General features: G+C 40.4%; 1 protein-coding gene across 1 annotated transcript in view; it reads right to left on the bottom strand.

The window, feature by feature from the left end:
* Positions 1 to 15,472: 15,472 nt before the first annotated feature.
* LOC121401483 overlaps positions 15,473 to 21,071 on the bottom strand; it is a 93,925-nt gene continuing 88,326 nt past the window's right edge. Inside the window, exon 12 of the mRNA XM_041586275.1 lies at positions 15,473 to 16,023. Coding sequence (XP_041442209.1) covers positions 15,796 to 16,023 — 228 coding nt within the window. The 3' untranslated portion in view covers positions 15,473 to 15,795. The remainder of the gene's footprint in view (positions 16,024 to 21,071) is intronic.

The raw sequence follows: 21,071 nt of genomic DNA, 5'->3' as shown, positions 1-21,071 counted from the left end.
AAATCGTTCGACTATTCGACCATTCGATAGTCGAAGTACTGTCTCTTTAAAAAAAACTTCGACCCCCTAGTTCACCATCTAAAAGCTACCGAACTCAATGTTAGCCTATGGGGAAGGTCCCCATAGGATTGCCTAACTTCGAATATTCCTTCGATCGTTGGATTTAAATCCTTCGAATCGTTCGATTCGAAGGATTTAATCGTTTGATCGAAGGAATAATCCTTCGATCGTTCGATCGTACTATCTGCGCTAAATCCTTCAACTTCGATATTCGAAGTCGAAGGATTTCAATTCCCAGTCGAATATCGAGGGTTAATTAACCCTCGATATTCGACCCTTAGTGAATCAGCCCCAATGTGTACACACATATGTACTAACTAAGGTGAATTTAAAAAAAAATTTTTTTTTTTTTTTTTTTAACAATTCTTTATTTATCCATCAATGTATGAAAGCAGTTACATATCTGGTAGCAGAAACATTACCATGTAATTACAATAAAGATGTTACACTTTCAAGCAGTAATGTGAATAAAGCAGTAGAAGACAAAGGTATGAAAGTTTTACGTATCCGACAGTAGAAGCGTCATCATGCAATTACAATAAGGACATTTCACTTTCAAGCATCAATGTGAATAAAGCAATACAAAAGGAAACAGAAAGAAAAAAAAGGAAAACAAGGAAAAAGAAAACCTGTAAACATAATAAAAGGATAGCAGTCTTGGTGTTTGTTGTCCATTTTCTATAAGCCTTTGATTTGTTTATTTTATTGTGTTATGTAGTTTCAATAAATCTTAATCATGAAATGGTAATAAATGCTCGCAATCTTATGTATTTATCGGTCTCCGTATGAGTATCACGGTGGATTCACCACTGGTTCCCACTCAATCCACATATCCCACACTTTATGAAATTTCTCCGGACAGCCTCGTCTCATGTAAGTAAGTTTATATAAAGGAATGGATCTCTCAACCAGACGTTCCCAATCGGTAAGTGTTGGGCCACATGGAGATTTCCACTTCATGGCTATTGCCTTCTTGGCATACACACACAATATGGATAGCAGAGTCCTATGTGCCCTTATAGGAACCTGTTCTTCTAACCTATGCAGTAGCAATACCTGGGGATCCCTCCAGAGCGGAATACCAATCCTATCCTGTATCTGACGTAGAATTGTCTCCCAATATTGTTGTATTCTGGGGCAGTCCCATACCATATGAAAGAAACCCGCTGGTGAATGGGAACACCTGGGACACCCCGGGTATACATTTGGGTGCAACCTATGTAACCTCTGAGGGGTAAGATAAACACGATGTAAGTAATTTAACTGCGTCATTCTATCTTTAGTGCTTATTATACCCTCAAACAGCCCCTCTAAAACCTCTTCCCACGTTTCAGTTGTTAAGTCGGGGATATCCTGCTGCCATTTAACTATCAATTTGGTTAGGGTCGAGCTGCACTTTTGTATCAGTTGTTTATAAAAGCAGGATAAAGGTTTGTTCAACTCCTCGCTATGTACCCCCTGTTCTATAATGTTTGGAGTGGTCTCAATAAATTGGCCCTTAAATTGAGTGGTCACAGCATGTCGGATCTGTAGAAACCTAAAAAACATGTTATTGGGTAAGGAGAATTTGTTAAAAAAAAAAATTTTAATTCTGAGATATTGTCAAATCTCGTACACAAGAGGGTAAATATGTCTATATCTTATCGAAAATAGCTTCCATTTAAACTGCCCAGTCACCAGTCTTAGAACATAAATTCTATGGACATGGAAATTACATTTCATGCCTGAATAATACTGTGTATACTTAGTAGTAATAAAGGCAATAATATGCCTATTTGGAGCATATATTTGGGGTAAATTAAACTTGGCTATGTTTTCAATGTAAATTGAAATTTGCACAATTGGCTTTTGATTGTACTAGCTTGCATTATTGGCTACATGGTTCCCCTGACATGTCATATAGCTGGACAGGGACTGCTTTAAAATCCAATCCTTTTGTTTGTAGGTCTAGGCCTGATAGGTCTGTAGAAACCATGCATATATCAGCAACCAGTGTACAAGTATATTTCTACAGTTTTTCCAACAAGCTGGTACTGAATAAGTATTTTCCACTGCAATTGTGCTCCATAGAGACTAATAAAAGTGGGTCTGGGGAGTAGGGATGTAGCGAACGTCGGAAAAAAAGTTCGCGAACATATTCGCGAACTTGCGCAAAAATGCGAGCGGTTCGCGAACGGTTCGCGAACCCCATAGACTTCAATGGGAAGGCGAACTTTAACATCTAGAAAAGACATTTCTGGCCAGAAAAATGATTTTAAAGTTGTTTAAAGGGTGCAACGACCTGGACAGTGGCATGCCAGAGGGGGATCAAGGGCAAAAATGTATCTGAAAAATCTGCCTGTGTGTGCTTGGAAGAGATAGTGTAGGGGGAGAGCTGTTAGTGATTTCAGGGACAGCTGATAGTAAGTTTGCTGGCTAGTAATCTGCTTGATACTGCTCTGTATTGGAGGGACAGAAGTCTGCAGGGATTTGAGGGACATTTTAGCTTAGGTAGCTTTGCTGGCTAGTAATCTACTGTTCTCTTTAAACAACTGCCATACGTTGACCTTGTAGGCATTGTTTGCCCAGTTTTTTTGGACGCAGCCACTGAAGCACAGTTGCCAGAAAAAATATGCCATATAAATGCTGAAAATAGTCATTTTTCGCCATACGTTGACCTTGTAGACATTGTTTGCCCAGTTTTTTTGGACGCAGCCACTGAAGCACAGTTGCCAGAAAAAATATGCCATATAAATGCTGAAAATAGTCATTTTTCGCCATACGTTGACCTTGTAGACATTGTTTGCCCAGTTTTTTTGGTTGCAGCCACTGAAGCACAGTTGCCAGAAAAAATATGCCACATAAATGCTGAAAATAGTCATTTTTTGCCATATACGTTGAGTCAACGTATGGCAAAAAATGACTATTTTCAGCATTTATATGGCATATTTTTTCTGGCCTCTGTGCTTCAGTGGCTGTGGCCAAAAAACTGGGCAAACAATGCCTACAAGGTCAACGTCATTGACCTTGTAGGCATTGTTTGCCCAGTTTTTTTGGCCACAGCCACTGAAGCACAGAGGCCAGAAAAAATATGCCATATAAATGCTGAAAATAGTCATTTTTTTGGTCGCAGCCACTGAAGCACAGTTGCCAGAAAAATTATGCCATATAAATGCTGAAAATATAAATTTTTTTGGTTGCAGCCACTGAAGCACAGAGGCCAGAAAAATTATGCCATATAAATGCAGAAAATATGCATTTTTTTGGTCGCAGCCACTGAAGCACAGTTGACAGAAAAATTATGCCATATAAATGCTGAAAATATAAATTTTTTTGGTTGCAGCCACTGAAGCACAGAGGCCAGAAAAATTATGCCATATAAATGCAGAAAATATGCATTTTTTTGGTCGCAGCCACTGAAGCACAGTTGCCAGAAAAATTATGCCATATAAATGCTGAAAATAGTAATTTTTTTGGTTGCAGCCACTGAAGCACAGAGGCCAGAAAAATTATGCCATATAAATGCAGAAAATATGCATTTGTTTGGTCGCAGCCACTGAAGCACAGTTGACAGAAAAATTATGCCATATAAATGCTGAAAATATAAATTTTTTTGGTTGCAGCCACTGAAGCACAGAGGCCAGAAAAATTATGTCATATAAATGCAGAAAATAGGCATTTTTTTGGTCGCAGCCACTGAAGCACAGAGGCCAGAAAAAATTAAACCAGTAGGGTTTGCACCCTAGTTTGTAACGGTGGCGGAGGGAGGAGGAGGACGCTAAAGGACAGCTGTGTGTGGAGTCATGAGGCTTGAAGAGAAGGACAGCTGCATAGAAGTCAGAACAAGTCTTCCGGCGTGCAGTAACCTTCCGAGATCCACCCCTCATTCATTTTAATAAAGGTCAGGTAATCGACACTTTTGTGACCTAGGCGAGTTCTCTTCTCAGTTACAATCCCTCCTGCTGCACTGAAGGTCCTTTCTGAGAGCACACTTGAGGCTGGGCAAGACAAGAGGTTCATGGCAAATTGTGACAGCTCTGGCCACAGATCAAGCCTGCGCACCCAGTAGTCCAGGGGTTCATCGCTCCTCAGAGTGTCGATATCTGCAGTTAATGCCAGGTAGTCCGCTACCTGCCGGTCGAGGCGTTCTTTGAGGGTGGATCCAGAAGGGTTGTGGCGCTGCCTTGGACAGAAAAACATTTGCATGTCTGACGTTACAGACTGGCCAAAGGGCTTTGTCCTTGCAGGTGTGCTCGTGGCAGGATTACTGGCACCTCTGCCCCTGGAATGTTGATGAGTTCCTGAAGTGACATCACCCTTAAAAGCATTGTACAACATGTTTTGCAGGCTGGTTTGTAAATGCCGCATCTTTTCGGACTTGTGGTATGTTGGTAACATTTCTGACACTTTATGCTTGTACCGAGGGTCTAGTAGCGTTGCGACCCAGTACAGGTCCTTCTCCTTAAGCCTCTTGATACGGGGGTCCTTCAACAGGCATGACAGCATGAAAGACCCCATTCTCACAAGGTTGGATGCAGAGCTATCCATCTCCGCTTCCTCATTATCAAGGACTGCATCATCCACGGTCTCCTCCCCCCAGCCACGTACAAGACCAGGGGTCCCCAAAAGGTCACCACTAGCCCCCTGGGAAGCCTGCTCCTGTTGGTCCTCCTCCTCCTCCTCCACAAAGCCACCTTCCTCCTCTGACTCCACTTCTGGCACCTCTCCCTGCGTTGCAGCAGGTGCCTGGGTTCGTTCTGGTGATTCCGACCAGAAATCGTGCGCTTCCAGCTCCTCGTCACGCTGGTCTACAGCCTCATCTGTCACTCGTCGCACGGCACGCTCCAGGAAGAAAGCGAAGGGTATTAGGTCGCTGATGGTGCCTTCGGTGCGACTGACCATATTTGTCACCTCTTCAAAAGGTCGCATGAGCCTGCAGGCATCGCGCATAAGCACCCAGTAACGGGGGAAAAAAATCCCCAGCTGTGCAGATCCAGTCCTACCACCCAGTTCAAAAAGGTACTCGTTGACGGCCCTTTGTTGTTGCAGCAGACGTTCCAACATAAGGAGCGTTGAATTCCAGCGAGTCTGGCTGTCAGAAATCAAACGCCTGACTGGCATGTTGTAGCGCTGCTGAATGTCAGCAAGGCGTGCCATGGCTGTGTAGGAACGTCTGAAATGGGCCGACACCTTTCTGGACTGGGTGAGAACGTCCTGGAATCCTGGGTACTTGGAGACAAAACGTTGGACTATTAAATTTAACACATGTGCCATGCAGGGCACATGTGTTAAATTGCCTAGTCTCAACGCTGCCAACAGATTGCTTCCATTGTCACACACCACTTTTCCGATCTGCAGTTGGTGTGGGGTCAGCCACCGATCGGCCTGTGACTGCAGAGATGACAGGAGTACAGATCCGGTATGGTTTTTGCTTTCCAGGCACGTCATCCCCAAGACAGCGTGACAACGGCGTACCTGGCACGTCGAATAGCCTAGGGGGAGCTGGGGGTGCACAGGTGTGGAGGAGGAGAAGGAGGACCCAGCAGCAGAGTAAGAAGAAGAAGAAGACGAGGTAGAGAGCGATGGAGGAGTAGAGGTGGTGGCAGAACCGCGTGCAATCCGTGGCGGTGACACCAACTCCACTGTTGTTGTTGAGCTACCCATTCCCTGCTTCCCAGCCATTACCAAGTTCACCCAGTGGGCAGTGTAGGTGACATACCTGCCCTGACCATGCTTGGAGGACCATGCGTCAGTAGTCATATGGACCTTTGGCCCAACACTAAGTGACAGAGATGCGGTAACTTGGCTCTGCACATGTTGGTACAGGTGTGGTATTCCCTTTTTAGAAAAAAAATTGCGGCTGGGTACCTTCCACTGCGGTGTCCCAATTGCTACAAATTTGCGGAAGGCCTCAGAGTCCACCAGCTGGTATGGTAAAAGCTGGCGGGCTAAGAGTGCAGACAAGCCAGCTGTCAGACGCCGGGCAAGGGGGTGACAGTCAGACATTGGCTTCTTACGCTCAAACATGGCCTTCACAGAAACTTGGCTGGTGGCAGATGACTGGGAATGGGAACAGGTGGTCAAGGTGGAAGGCGGAGTGGAGGGTGGTTCAGACGGGTCAAGGAGAGCAGAGGTAGAGCAGTAAGATGCTGGACCAGAAGGAGTGTGGCTTTTAGTTTGCCTGTTGCCTTTGAGGTGTTGCTCCCAAAGTGCTTTGTGCTTGCCGCTCATGTGCCTTCGCATAGAAGTTGTACCTATGTGGCTGTTGGGCTTACCAAGGCTCAGTTTCTGACTGCACTCATTGCAAATTACAATGCTTTTGTCAGAGGCACACACATTAAAAAAATCCCACACTGCTGACTTTTTGGAAGTGTGCGATCTGGCGGTAACAGTAGAAGTTGGCGGAGTTGGCGGAGTTGGCGGTATTGGCGGCAATGGCGGGTGCGTTGGCCGGCTGAACACAGGTGCCGATACATGTTGTTGCCCTACTGATCCCTGCGGGCTGTCCTCCCTGCTTCTTCTAAGTCTTATTCTCCTACTGCCTCTCTGACTCTCCGTCTCTCCATCTGAACTACCCTCCTCTTGCTCTCTTCTACTAGGCACCCACAAAACATCAATCTCCTCATCATCATTCTCCTCAGATGCATCAATTTCTTCTGACACATCACAGAAGGAAGCAGCAGCGGGGACCTCCTCCTCATCACTCATTATGTCCATCTCTATCGTGTTCTCTGCCAGAATTAAATCTGGTGTAAGGTCCTCATCTCCTTCATCTTCTTCTGGCAATAATGGTTGCGCATTACTCAGTTCAAGAAACTCATTGGAAAATAACTCCTCTGACCCCAGTGAAGAAGGGGCACCGGTGGTGGAGGAAGTGTTACGTGGGGTGGCCATAGCAGTGGAGGATGAGGAGGATGTTGTGGTAAAGTTAGAAACGGTAGAGGATGGGGTGTGCTGTGTAAGCCAGTCAACTACCTCTTCAGCATTTTGGGAGTTCAGGGTCATTGGCTTTTTAAAACTGGGCAATTTGCTAGGGCCACAGGATTGCATAGCAGCACGGCCCCTAGCACGGCCTCTGCGTGGCGGCCTGCCTTTGCCTGGCATTATTTTTAAAAAAACAACAACAACAACAAAAACTCAGTTGGTTTTTCTGGAAACGATAATACACACAGCTAGATGGCGGGTTGAAGAAAACACTGTGCAAATAATGCCTACAAAGTCAACGTATACACTACTACAGCGGTGGATACGGATTACGTAAAATATATGAATGCTGCTTGAAAAAAAGTAACTCAAGTGGTTTTTCTAGAGACGATAATATTATCAATATTTAGACAAAATGTGAACAAGGTCACACAGCTCGATGGCGGGTTGAAGAAAACAGTGTGCAAATAATGCCTACAAGGTCAACGTATACACTACTACAGCGGTGGATACGGATTACGTAAAATATATGAATGCTGCTTGAAAAAAAGTAACTCAAGTGGTTTTTCTAGAGACGATAATATTATCAATATTTAGACAAAATGTGAACAAGGTCACACAGCTCGATGGCGGGTTGAAGAAAACACTGTGCAAATAATGCCTACAAGGTCAACGTATACACTACTACAGCGGTGGATACGGATTACGTAAAATATATGAATGCTGCTTGAAAAAAAGTAACTCAAGTGGTTTTTCTAGAGACGATAATATTATCAATATTTAGACAAAATGTGAACAAGGTCACACAGCTCGATGGCGGGTTGAAGAAAACAGTGTGCAAATAATGCCTACAAGGCCAACGTATACACTACTACAGCGGTGGATACGGATTACGTAAAATATATTATGGCTGCTTGAAAAAAGTGACTCCGGTGTTTTTTCTGGAGACGGTAATATTATGGATATTTAGACAGAATGGGAACAAGGTCACACAGCTCGATGGCGGGTTGAAGAAAACAGTGTGCAAATAATGCCTACAAGGCCAACGTATACACTACTACAGCGGTGGATACGGATTACGTAAAATATATTATGGCTGCTTGAAAAAAGTGACTCCGGTGTTTTTTCTGGAGACGGTAATATTATGGATATTTAGACAGAATGTGAACAAGGTCACACAGCTCGATGGCGGGTTGAAGAAAACAGTGTGCAAATAATGCCTACAAGGCCAACGTATACACTACTACAGCGGTGGATACGGATTACGTAAAATATATGAATGCTGCTTGAAAAAAGTGACTCCGGTGTTTTTTCTGGAGACGGTAATATTATGGATATTTAGACAGAATGTGAACAAGGTCACACAGCTCGATGGCGGGTTGAAGAAAACAGTGTGCAAATAATGCCTACAAGGCCAACGTATACACTACTACAGCGGTGGATACGGATTACGTAAAATAATGAATGCTGCTTGAAAAAAGTCACTCCGGTGTTTTTTCTGGAGACGGTAATATTATGGATATTTAGACAGAATGGGAACAAGGTCACACAGCTCGATGGCGGGTTGAAGAAAACAGTGTGCAAATAATGCCTACAAGGCCAACGTATACACTACTACAGCGGTGGATACGGATTACGTAAAATATATGAATGCTGCTTGAAAAAAGTGACTCCGGTGTTTTTTCTGGAGACGGTAATATTATGGATATTTAGACAGAATGTGAACAAGGTCACACAGCTCGATGGCGGGTTGAAGAAAACAGTGTGCAAATAATGCCTACAAGGCCAACGTATACACTACTACAGCGGTGGATACGGATTACGTAAAATATATGAATGCTGCTTGAAAAAAGTGACTCCGGTGTTTTTTCTGGAGACGGTAATATTATGGATATTTAGACAGAATGGGAACAAGGTCACACAGCTCGATGGCGGGTTGAAGAAAACAGTGTGCAAATAATGCCTACAAGGCCAACGTATACACTACTACAGCGGTGGATACGGATTACGTAAAATATATGAATGCTGCTTGAAAAAAGTGACTCCGGTGTTTTTTCTGGAGACGGTAATATTATGGATATTTAGACAGAATGGGAACAAGGTCACACAGCTCGATGGCGGGTTGAAGAAAACAGTGTGCAAATAATGCCTACAAGGCCAACGTATACACTACTACAGCGGTGGATACGGATTACGTAAAATATATTATGGCTGCTTGAAAAAAGTGACTCCGGGGTTTTTTCTGGAGACGGTAATATTATGGATATTTAGACAGAATGTGAACAAGGTCACACAGCTCGATGGCGGGTTGAAGAAAACAGTGTGCAAATAATGCCTACAGGGCAAATAATGCCTAAAAGGTCAACTTATACACTACTACAGCGGTAGTAAAATAAAAAAAAGTAAAATAAAAAAAAAATGAATATTAAAAAAAAAAAATTAAAGTTGGTGCTGCTGAACTACTAGGAGCAGCAGATTAGCACACCAGTCCCACTCCCCAACACTGCTAGACTAATAGCACTGGGCTCTTATAGTAGTAGTAGTAGTAGTAGTAGTAGTAAAACAACAAAAAAATAAATAAAAGCAGTCCTTACAAGGACTACTGTTATTGCAGCAGTCAGCAGATGAGATCAGAAGCAGGACAGCTGCCCACTGCAGCTACATACAGAGCACTGCAGTAGAAGGTAGATTACTAGCCAGCAAAGCTACCTAAGCTTAAATGTCCCTCAAACCCCTGCAGACTTCTGTCCCTCCAATAACAGAGCAGTATCAAAACGATTACTAGCCAGCAAACTTTCAACTGTCCCTGAAATCACTAACAGGCAGCAGCTCTCTCCCTACACTATCTCTTCAGCACACACAGGCAGAGTGAAAAAACGCTGCAGGGCTTCGGTTTTTATAGGGAAGGGGAGTGGTCCAGGGGAGAGCTTCCTGATTGGCTGCCATGTACCTGCTGGTCTGGGGTGAGAGGGCAAAAAAAAGCGCCAACAATGGCGAACCCAAAATGGCGAACGTCGCGCGACGTTCGCGAACTTCCGGCGAGCGCGAACACCCGATGTTCGCGCGAACAAGTTCGCCGGCGAACAGTTCGCGACATCTCTACTGGGGAGCCATAAGCTTAGAAAATGTACAAATGTTTTTTTGTTAAATTAATTATTTTCAAAGTGAGTCTGTTGATGAGTCATTTATTACATATGTACATTCGGAAATCTGCATCATATAACTACAAAATGGGACTTGTTTTGGATCCATCATGTTGCATACAGAGGTTTTTTGACCACAATGTTGTACAACACTGAAGACATGATTTCAGCACCACAGACAGCACACTATGATTATTTCTGCAAGAAGAAAAACATTAACCTATTCCCTTTGCTAATCATTTTCTGTCTTTTAAATGAATTGTAATTGGTTTATTAATGGTTGAACTGCCTTTTCTCTTAATGTTGTTTTCTCCATGGGAGATACAGAAGATATTAGAGAGGTGAAAAGGGTCTAGTAGATTATTGACTAAAGGTTTCTACTAAATGTTGTTTGGCTACTTTTTCTAATATCTTTTAAAGCACATGGACATGGTAATGTTACAGTAGATAAATCAGTTTTGAATATTCATATATATATATACCAAATAGGACTTTGGTAGAAATTATAGAAACAGGACTTTGGTAGAAACATATACCTCCAGAAAGAATACTTAACCAACTGATAGTTCATATCATATTAAGTAGCCTATTTAAGAATCTTAATCCAAACTGGAATATATATCAGTGAATATTTCTCCTTTATATCTTTTACCTTGAGCCACCATTTTGTACAGAACATTGTGCATTAATTGGCTCATGTGACGTGTACTGTATGCGTGCCCTTAGTTTATGTGCACCGTGAATCGTACAATCCCTGGGGGCAGCCCTTAATTCTAAAAAAAATTATATTTTTCTAAAAATGGTTTATTTAGCTGAAGCTGAGTTTTACATGTGAGCTGATTTATGCAATACATTTTTATAGAGCTTTACATTGTTTGGGGGTTATAGTTTTTCCTTTAAGATAGAAAGTACACATAAGGTAATAATATGCATCCTGTACATTATCCTAATAGGTTCCCAGTTTCCAACCTGGGATCGCTCCACCTATCTACAATTCTACTGTTTAGAAACTTGGACAGCTTGCGGAGGGGTTTAGTATCTGTTAAAAAGACTTCCTGAATTCTTAATTGTATCAGAGAGAATGTCTGAGCAGTTGAAGCCTAAACCTAGAGCAGAACACTTGAAGCAGCCCTTCATTTTTCTATGAATTCCAGCCTTCTTATGGACTCAGTAGACTTGCTTATGTGGCATTATTGTTTTATCATCTAATTGACTATAATCAGCCCAGAACTAAAAATCACTTGGACAACACCGATTTAGAAGATCCAAAATATAAGCAGAGCAGAAGAGACAGCAGCTATTGGCCACATGGGGATTTCTGATTACCCCCAATGCATTGATCAAACCAATAAAACAGGAAGAACAGTGAAGTGTGGGTCTTGTAGTTATGGGTCAGCTGATGAATGTTTATACAGGCTGAATCAGGTCATTGTCAGCTTATTTGTCCATTTTTGTGGCGTGTGATTGTGTCATAGTTTGGTGATCTACTTGATGGGGGCTCATTGTTCATCCAGGATCATACAGTTGAGTTGGAAGGCCGTTGAACTGTATCACACACACACACACCTCCTGTGACTCTTATATATATATTATTTCTTTACACTCCCTTTCCACTGACACTGTCAGCCTTCCAGGAAAACGACTTCCTTACTTATTTGTTTTGAGGTATAGAAATGTGCAGCAGTGTATATAAATCATGCAAACGATCTGTTTATCTGTTATTTGCTGCAAAAGGGTGTCTCTGAATATTCCACTGTTGGATAAATCTAAATCATTACTTACCAACAACACTAATGTGGCAAATAACTTTCTAAAATGTGTGTAGAGTTCATTGTTATTATGTGATGTATTTCTCAGCTCACCCCAAGTTATTTATTGTCTCACATTTTTAGTTTGTGCTGGGTAATGTGCAATATCAGCTCCTGTAGAAAATACACATGATTTATACCAAACTACTCAAATAAATGAATGTCCCTACCCAGGATAACATCAGTATAAGCAATATGAAAAGTCATTTATCAAAGTCATTATTAGCTGGCTTTTATTAAACAGAAGACACCCCTGCAGAGAGATAGCTTTAGAGAACGGAAATAAGAGATACCTATTGCATGAATATAATAGTAACAGTATTATTTAACCCTGCAGCTGGCATACATATTATACAAAGTATGACAGGATTGGTCATCGAATGTCTTTTAGCATATAAAGAACCACTTGCAGATACGTACAGTATATACATTTTCATAAAGGTTAATCTCATCTTGCTTTTTGTGTGCCAGTAATCTGTACCACCCCTTAACAAAAAACGGACAGCGAATTTATCAGAGTTTAATACATTATTTTCTTGAAATTTCCCATACAACATATACTTTGATCCTGTGCAACTTGTAAAGACATATTGATGATAGCAATAAAGTACATGTAATACTCTGACATAATGATGTAGTGTGTGTTCCTGATTTTAGTGTCAGGTTCATTTGCTGACTGAGCTGCCCTTAGGGCACAGAGTTGTTCTGTTTGCCTTCTATATGGGAGCCCAGAATTGCTGATTTAATGATGTTGCCCTTTTTGTACTGGGTTAAGGCGAGAGGATTTGGATCTGAGGACAGCCCAGTGTGTTGACAGCATTATGTATAGAAAACCAACAGTTTGATCTGTATTATAATGCAAAGCAAGGAGGCTGAACAATGGTCATATTGCCTTCAGCAAGATGGGTTGCTATGTGTACAGAGATTTATACATTCATACATTAAACTATGTATTAATTTTTATATATGATGCACGAGGACCAAAGCTAAAAAAAAAGAAACTAACCTTTGCTTCTGTTGCTTCTATATTGAACAAGGACATATATATATATATATATATATATATATATATATATATATATATATATATAGTTATATATATATAGTTATATAAATAGGATTCATTTGCTAAGTGGATGCAATATGATTTTCTCTTTATTATGATGTAGATATTGATATTTTGAAATTATTTGTATTTGGTCTTCATTTTTTATGGTTTTTCAGTTATTTAGCTGTTTGTTTAGATGCTCTCCAGCAGCTGTCTGGTTGCTAGGGTCTAAATTACCCTAGCAGCCAGGCAGTGGTTTGAACGAGAGATGGGAATATGAATAGTAGAGGGCCTGCATAGAAAGATAAGTATTTAAATAGTAACAATAGCAATGGAACTGTGACCTCACAGATCACAGATCAATAGATTTTAGCTGTTAGGGTCAGTGACTCCCATTTGAAAGCTGGGAAGAGACAGAGGAGGAAGGCAAATAATTAAAAAAGAACTATAAAAAATAAATAAGGAAAAACAATTGCAAAGTTGCTGGGAATAGGCCATTCCGTAACATATTAAAAGCTATAGTTGAACTATTCCTTTAACTGCTCTTTCATGTATTGATCTGGCTAATGGGCTCATCAAATGATCCATATAATGAGTGTAATTTTCCATCACAATGTCCAGCTATATTACAATACAATCTATACTGTCAGAAATTGTACAAGTATGGGATCCGTTATCCAGAAATCCGTTATCCATAAAGCTCCAAATTACAGAATGAGAACCCATTCTATCAAATTTTAAGAACCATTTATTTTTTCTCTGTATTAATAAAACAGTATCTTGTACTTGATCCAAACTAAGATATAATTAATAGAGATGCGCCAAATCCACTATTTTAGTTGCACATCATTGTTCAACCAAACTAGGCCTTGTGATTGATTAGAAGCAAACTCCTAGCAACAATGTTCTAACTTCCAGTACAAAAAGTAAACAGACAACTGTCGGTGCTACACACACAGAACTGGCTATCTTGGACTGCATTTATTTAAAAGCCTTTTGTTTTTGAATAGGACGAATAGCAGACAAATTTGTGGCTGGGCAGAATCCATGTCTATTCTTTAGTGATAATTAAGAATGAAATCTATTTGGACATCAGCATCGTATTCTGAAAAAGACAGCTAACATTATAATTAGGAGTTTAAAAACTGACCCGAAAAATAAGGGTCTTTGTTCATTAATGAATCTGCATTTCCATGTGTCTCTTCGCTGAGAACTCTGAATAGGCTATGATATCTGATTAAGACAGCTCTCTCTCCCGGTTAACAGAAAAAGCATGCATGGAAAGACAATATGCCAATTCTCTATAAGTAAGAAGAGGCATTTGAAGCTTGTATCAAGAGTTATTTTCAGTCTTCGGCAATTGCAAGTAGCTAAATGTTATTTATCGCTGGAGTCTATTTTTTTAATCATTTGGATGAACATTTGTCAATGCAATAGTTGGCTAAATAATTACAAAATGTATGGGGATCTTTATTCTTCTCATTGTCAGCACATTCTGCCTGACCCTTTGTTGGGCCTTTTTTACAAACTCCAATTGGCATATTTAACAGTGGTTTAATTTTGAGTTTATGGGAATTTATCAGCGGTTGAATTTCGAGTTTACGGGAACTCCCATCAACTCCCATAAACGCGAGATGCGAAAAATAAAATGACCAATCGAAATTCATTAAAAAATACCATTTTTTTTAATATATATTTTGTATTGGGCTGAAGAAGTTCAATAAACCCACACTGAAAAAACCCTTTCCAACAATGAAGGTCCATCTAACCGGCTGCTTCAGAGATCAAAATAGCAATTGGAATCCTTTTGGCACAAGCAATCTTTAAGGAAACCCCGTGTGAGTTTACTAATCTTAAATTGCCCCCTCCATTTTTCATTATGTTTATAGATAGTTCCCCCTTTTTGTGTTATAATAATAGATATAGATATAAAAATGATCAAATACTAAATAGCCACCTGTTCAAGAGAGACAGAGATAACACAGTCTCCAGATAAACCACATCATAAGTATTGCAGGGAACAGTCCAGTAAATAGTTTGCTTTGCCAAGTTGAAAAAGCACACTTGATATATTTGGAAATCAGTCAGTATTTATCCCCTCAAATAGGTCTTTTCCAGTTAGCTCCTAAAAAACAATCTACAGTAAATGTTATTTTTTTAGTGCACATTTTTATCAAAGGATTGTTTGAATGAACAATCTGTAGCAATATTAGTGTTATCAATTTTATCTCAATAATTTTCAAGTACCAGCCATTGTTTATCTTGCTGGAAAGATTAATAATGGGTTGACTTACCAACAATGGTGTAAATAGAAATTACCACCAATGTGCAGATACGGGGTTCCACTATTTATTTATACAATAATGGTTTATCTTGCTTTGTTCCACTTATTGTGTGCTCACAACAGTCCATCTCTGCATTTTTGTGTTTATTCATAAATGATGGCTGCCATGTTGCTTGCCCTGGTAGAGATATATTTGTAGACAAATGAGCAGTAGCACACTATAATGCAAATCTGGAAATCAGTTTTATATATGAACAGTGATACAATCATAGATTTTCACAATTACACAATTGTGCAAATGCTAAGCAGTCATCATTTGTGCTGTCGTCTTGATTGTTGCTTAGAAATGCTTCAGCCATACCAAGCTATGTGATAAGGCCTTTGAATAACCCTAAATGCAAATGCGTTTTTAAGGGAGACTAATTAAAGATAATAATCAGACATAATAATCATTGGAGGGCATGAGCACTGATGGGAGCAAGGGCGCACTCAGTGGGAAACTTACATGACCTCTATAATCTACAATTCCTGATACGTAGTATACACTACTCAGATAGTTCTGGAATCGTCCAGTGGATTAGATATTACAGACTTGTGTATTAAAACAAACAGGGGCAAGTAGGTTAGAAAATCTAGGATATCAAGCCTTTTTATGTGCTGCAGTTCCATTTGTATGGCTTCTTCATGCTGTTGGCTAATTCCGCCCGCCTTTAATTCCACAAGGAGTTGAGCCACACTGATTTTGTTTTCCAAGTCAATGTTGCACAGAAAAAGTTGCTGAAAAACAGAAGAATGACTTGAACTTTTTAAACAACAATAATACACAAATATATTGCACAAATAATTCACTGTGGTATATTGTGCATCAATAGCCTATTACAGTATGTACGGTTGTGGCTTCTGACACAAATTGCAAAGGGAACCCTGGAGTTACTACAACCTCTTGAATCAATGAGTGTGCTTGGGGACTACTCCTCAGAGCAGGCTGGGCAGGTTTTGTGGTGGTTCCTGTAAGTAGTCACAAGTGCAAGGAGTGTGCATGGGTGCATTCAATGGTGTCAATGCATACTTTTCACTTTTGTGTTGATGAGTTGCTTCAAAATGTGCATGAACTATTAGGTGCATGGCAAGCAAGTTGGTAGGGGTGCAACTTAGCATGCCCCCACAATTATGCTGCAGTTCTGGGAAAATGCTGCCATTCACAAAAAAATTGCCTAAAGGTGGCCATACACGGAGAGATCCGCTAGTTTGGCGATGTCGCCAAACAAGCGGATCTCTGTCTGATATGTCCACCTTGAGGTGGGCAATATCAGGCTGATCCGATCGTGGGCCCAACGATCGGATCCTATCGAATGGGAATGGGCGGTCGGATCGCGGGACCACATCAACGAATATATGCAGCCGCGATCTGACAGGATTTTTAGTCCCATCCGATCGAGATCTGGCCAACTTTCAACCAGATCTTGAGCGGGGAAGCCCGTCGGGGGGCCCCATACACGGACCAATAAGCTGCCGACTTGGTCTGTCGGCAGCTTTTATCGGCCCCTGTATGGCCACCTTAAGTAATGTACACATTGCACTATGCTGTGCTTTTGTTTTTTGTATGTAAAAGGTCTTCTTTGGCTGGGTAGCCCTATTGGCAGGATATATTTACAATCAATCAGTCTGCCTATTCCTAAATGCAGGTGTAAATCTGGTTGGCTTGTGTCCTGTGCAATTCATTTATTAACTACTACATGGAGAAAGCAATGTCAAATAACAATGTGGCTGCTTGAGAGCAACAAAACAGCAGAAAACATCACAAAACAACAATTAAACAACAACTGAAACATGCTGACAGTGTATATCATGGACCTAATCTAATAACTGTTACTGCCACTCTTATCTAGGGGCCGCTCTCATATATGCCCCATCTATGTTGCCTTAGATCCAGCCTTGGACAATAATATTGTGTTGGTATTGATTTTAAAAAAACTGCTCTAAAAGTGCACAGCCTGAAGCTAAAAATTGCATTTGAACTAAAATATGGAAAAGATAAGAAGTATTCAATGAAAATTTCCTGCCTTTTGCCAGCTTTATAGAAGGACTAAAGCAGTAGAAACTGTTATTCTTCTTTTTTTTTCTTGCCCAACAATCAGTGTAAATAGTTAATACACATGATATACACACTCAGCTAAAGCACAATGCCGCCTTAAATGGGCTGATTTGCTGTGTGTGTTTGCAGGCAAGTGCAAGCGCTCATGTGACAATTGTAATAAAGCTGGGGACTAATTGTACATGTTCAGTTGGTAATCCAAGAATGCTACCCATTTAAAGAAGCCTTTAATTTTGCCGTGTGGTTAAAACTAATAGTCCTCAGCTTTCATTCTTCAACTTTGAGTCCTCATTTTCTCTTTGTGTCTGCACCTGTTTGCGTCCCTTTCACATACAATGTAAAAAAATGATGGGTAATCTTCTGGCATTAACCTTGGTGTGTGATAATATGTTGGTAGGACTGAAGAATAATTACCAAGCCCTGGTCAACTAAGAACTGAACATTCTTAGTTCCGCTTTAGACTTTGGCTGTGTCGCATTGTCCTGTGTAAAGCACCCAGCAGCCAATTGTTTGCATTTAAAATGTGCACTGCTATTTGCAGTATGGGTGTCCGAGCTCTGTAGATGTATACGTAAATATATCATTCTTCCCTTCCAATCTTCTATACATTTGTGTTCCTAAAATAAATGAATGCTATCACATTTAACAATTAATCACAATTAAACTCATTGCAGCCTTCCTTCAGCAAAACTGTTATTTTAACACTGTAAAAACCAGTAAGAAACAGGGAGATTGAAAAGGAGATTACTGGTTTAACTCAGCATTTACTGGGTTAAATCAGCCATTCTGTTGAAGGTAGGCTGCTATAATCCTGCCTATCTTTGGGGTGGTCAAATACTTCCAGATGTTGCAGTAATGCTATATCACTGCTTGGTGAGTAGTGTTACTAGTTGCACAATCTTGTTGTTAGGGTTGCATGCCCTAGCAACCAGTCAGTGGTGTGTTTGGCTAGGATAAATAGGAGAGTTCCTGAAATATATGCAATCAAAAAATGAAGACCAGCAATAAGAAAAAAATGCTGCTGCTTTTTGTTGATGTGGTAACTGACCCTGGACACAAGACAACCTTTTAAATTAAAGGATGCCTAAAAAAATAATAAGAAAATAACTCCAAAACAATGAAGAATAAAAATGAAGAAGAGCTGGAAAGCACCATAGAATATTAGGAGAGAAACACTATGAATTGAATTTGCAGCGAAATTCCGAATTGCAACATCGATGAATAATTTTTTTGAAGCCACAGGAAAATGTTGCATGGAAATGCTATTGAACCCAGTGTATGTTGCACAAAAATCTCTGCCTCAAAAATGAATAATTGACTTCAATGTAAAGTGGAAAAAGTCATAGCAAATAATAGCCATCCTACCTCCATATAATAAAAATATGTAGTACACAAATGCCAGAATAATAACCTGTAAAATATATTCTTATAATACACAAGAGTCATGAATATTCTGTAAATTATATCCTTATAAATGGTGACTAGAATCGGTACAGATTCGCTCATCACTACTAATTACATTAAAGTTATCTGTTGTATTAAAACATTTCACTGTTTTATTGATGATCATAGAGACAACAAACCCTACATTAGGGACGCACATAACAGTCCCTGTTATAAATACAGGCATGGGATTGTTGGGAACGGTGATTTCTCAATAAGGAATTTCCTGTAATTTAGATTTCCATACCACAAGCCTACTAAAAACATTTAAAAATTAAATAAACCCAGAAGAAGTCACTTCAGAAGTGCTGAACTTGCAGCCCCGTGCCTTTATGTAGTCATTGAATTTCTTGCTGGCTTACTCCTTTATTTTACAATAGAGTATGTACACTATTCTGTAAGTACATTAAATGGCATTTCTCAGTACTGTAAGATGAGTTATATGAATCTGACCCTGTTCTGCCCTTGCAGGATGATGGAACAGATGTTAATTCCAGCATTGGTAGCCTATACAGATTATTTAGGTTTACTGTCATTTAGTAATTATAGTCTACAATGCTTGTACTGATCACAGTAATAAAAGATAATCAAAATCATCCAATAATTACAATTACAAATAATTACAATTCAGAAACAGTTCATTTTTGATAAGCCTTGTTCTAGTAAGTCCCTTATTTGTATAAATACAGTATTTCCCACGTAATCCCAGTTTAATAAAGATGTGCTAAATGTGCAAACAATAAATTACACACAGGGTATATATACGTCTGTGCACTCAACCCCCTTTAAAGAGGAAAATGACTTCTGACTTGGCTGTCTGGTTGGGGAACACATTTTAGAAGTGGACACTTTTACAGGAACCTTCCTTTCCTTGCCATCTTGAGTGTCCCTGAATTGATGCACTGACATTCTTTCCAGTCACCCCCATAGACCTTAAATTGGGGTCCTTGGTTACATGTGCTACTATATTGATGAAGGGGTTTTTACTGTTTTGAAGTGGATAATATTTTGCATGCATCTCTGGCTTAGGTGACACTCGGGATGTGACTAACTTTCTGGCAAAACCAGCCTCATTTATAAAGCTGGCTCTACATGGCCATTTTAAGATGCTGATTCAGCCCCTTCAGACTAAAGGTGGCCATAGAAACTTAGTTTTGTACAATATTCTCTGTGTGTGCTTGGCAGGAAACAAGCCTGACCAATAACGGCAGAAGACTTGGATATCAGTTGGCTTGTCGATCGAGCAGGCCGGAAAGTTTTGATCGGGCAACTTTGAAGGTGCCAAGATATCGGTCATTGTTACTGCCAAATCGTAAGATACAGGTAGAATTCTATTGTTTCTACCTGTATATCTGACAATTTAGCTGTAACACGTCTGTATTTAAAACAAACAATCAGGCAGGAGTGGGGAAGGCTAGAAGAGGGGTGTTGCGAACCTTTGCGGCTGGCACAGGTGGCCATGGAGTTGACTGATGGGGGATTTGGGGCCCGGGGATGGTGTGTGCAGGCCCCTGATGTGGCAGCCCTGGTGGGCCTGGACCCCCCCAGTCTGCAACTGCTTCCAAAAGTGAAGCAAAACCTCCCTTAGGGGTGGTGGCACACGCTCCGATTCGAGGAGATTAGTTGCCCAGCAACAAATCTCCTCTTCTTCAGGCAACTAATCTCCCGAAATGCCTTCCCGTTGGCTAGTAAATCACCAGCGGGATGGCACTCGGATCGCTTCTGCTTTCCAAAGTCGCCCAAAGTTGCCCAAAGTTTCCTTGTGAGGCAACTTTGGGCAACTTTGGAAAACTAATAGATCCGAGTGCCATCCCGCTGGCGATTTACATTATAGCAAGCAGGAAGGCATTTCTGGGGGATTAGTCGCCCAAAGAAAAGGATATTTGTTACTGGCGACTAATCTCCCCGAATCGGAGCGTGTGCCACTACACTAAATATTTTCAATTATATAAACCAAACCTCTGATGCTATACAACTTCATACAATAATATTAAAGCTTGTGTAAATATAAATGGAAATTACAAAACAGAAGCATGTGATTGCAGTATCACTTTCATTCTTAATGCAGGCATTTTTAAGCTCTGGATAAATCAAGTCCCTTATGATCAACTAAGATTCCAATGAAAAATCTAAAAAATTAAAACAAAGTAACTGCACAGAAAGTAATACAATTCTTGAAAGAGCAATAAAATTAACAGCAAAAAGTTACTTCCTTATTGTGATTCCTTTGCAGTAGCAGGCCACCTAATTAATCCCCAAGTTCAAGGAAATGGGATTCTATGGCCAG

Source organism: Xenopus laevis, chromosome 3L (genome assembly GCF_017654675.1).
Source record: "Xenopus laevis strain J_2021 chromosome 3L, Xenopus_laevis_v10.1, whole genome shotgun sequence".
Lineage (NCBI taxonomy): Eukaryota > Metazoa > Chordata > Amphibia > Anura > Pipidae > Xenopus > Xenopus laevis.
Note: the sequence above shows the minus strand (reverse complement) of the source record. Positions and strands in the feature narration are given on the sequence as shown.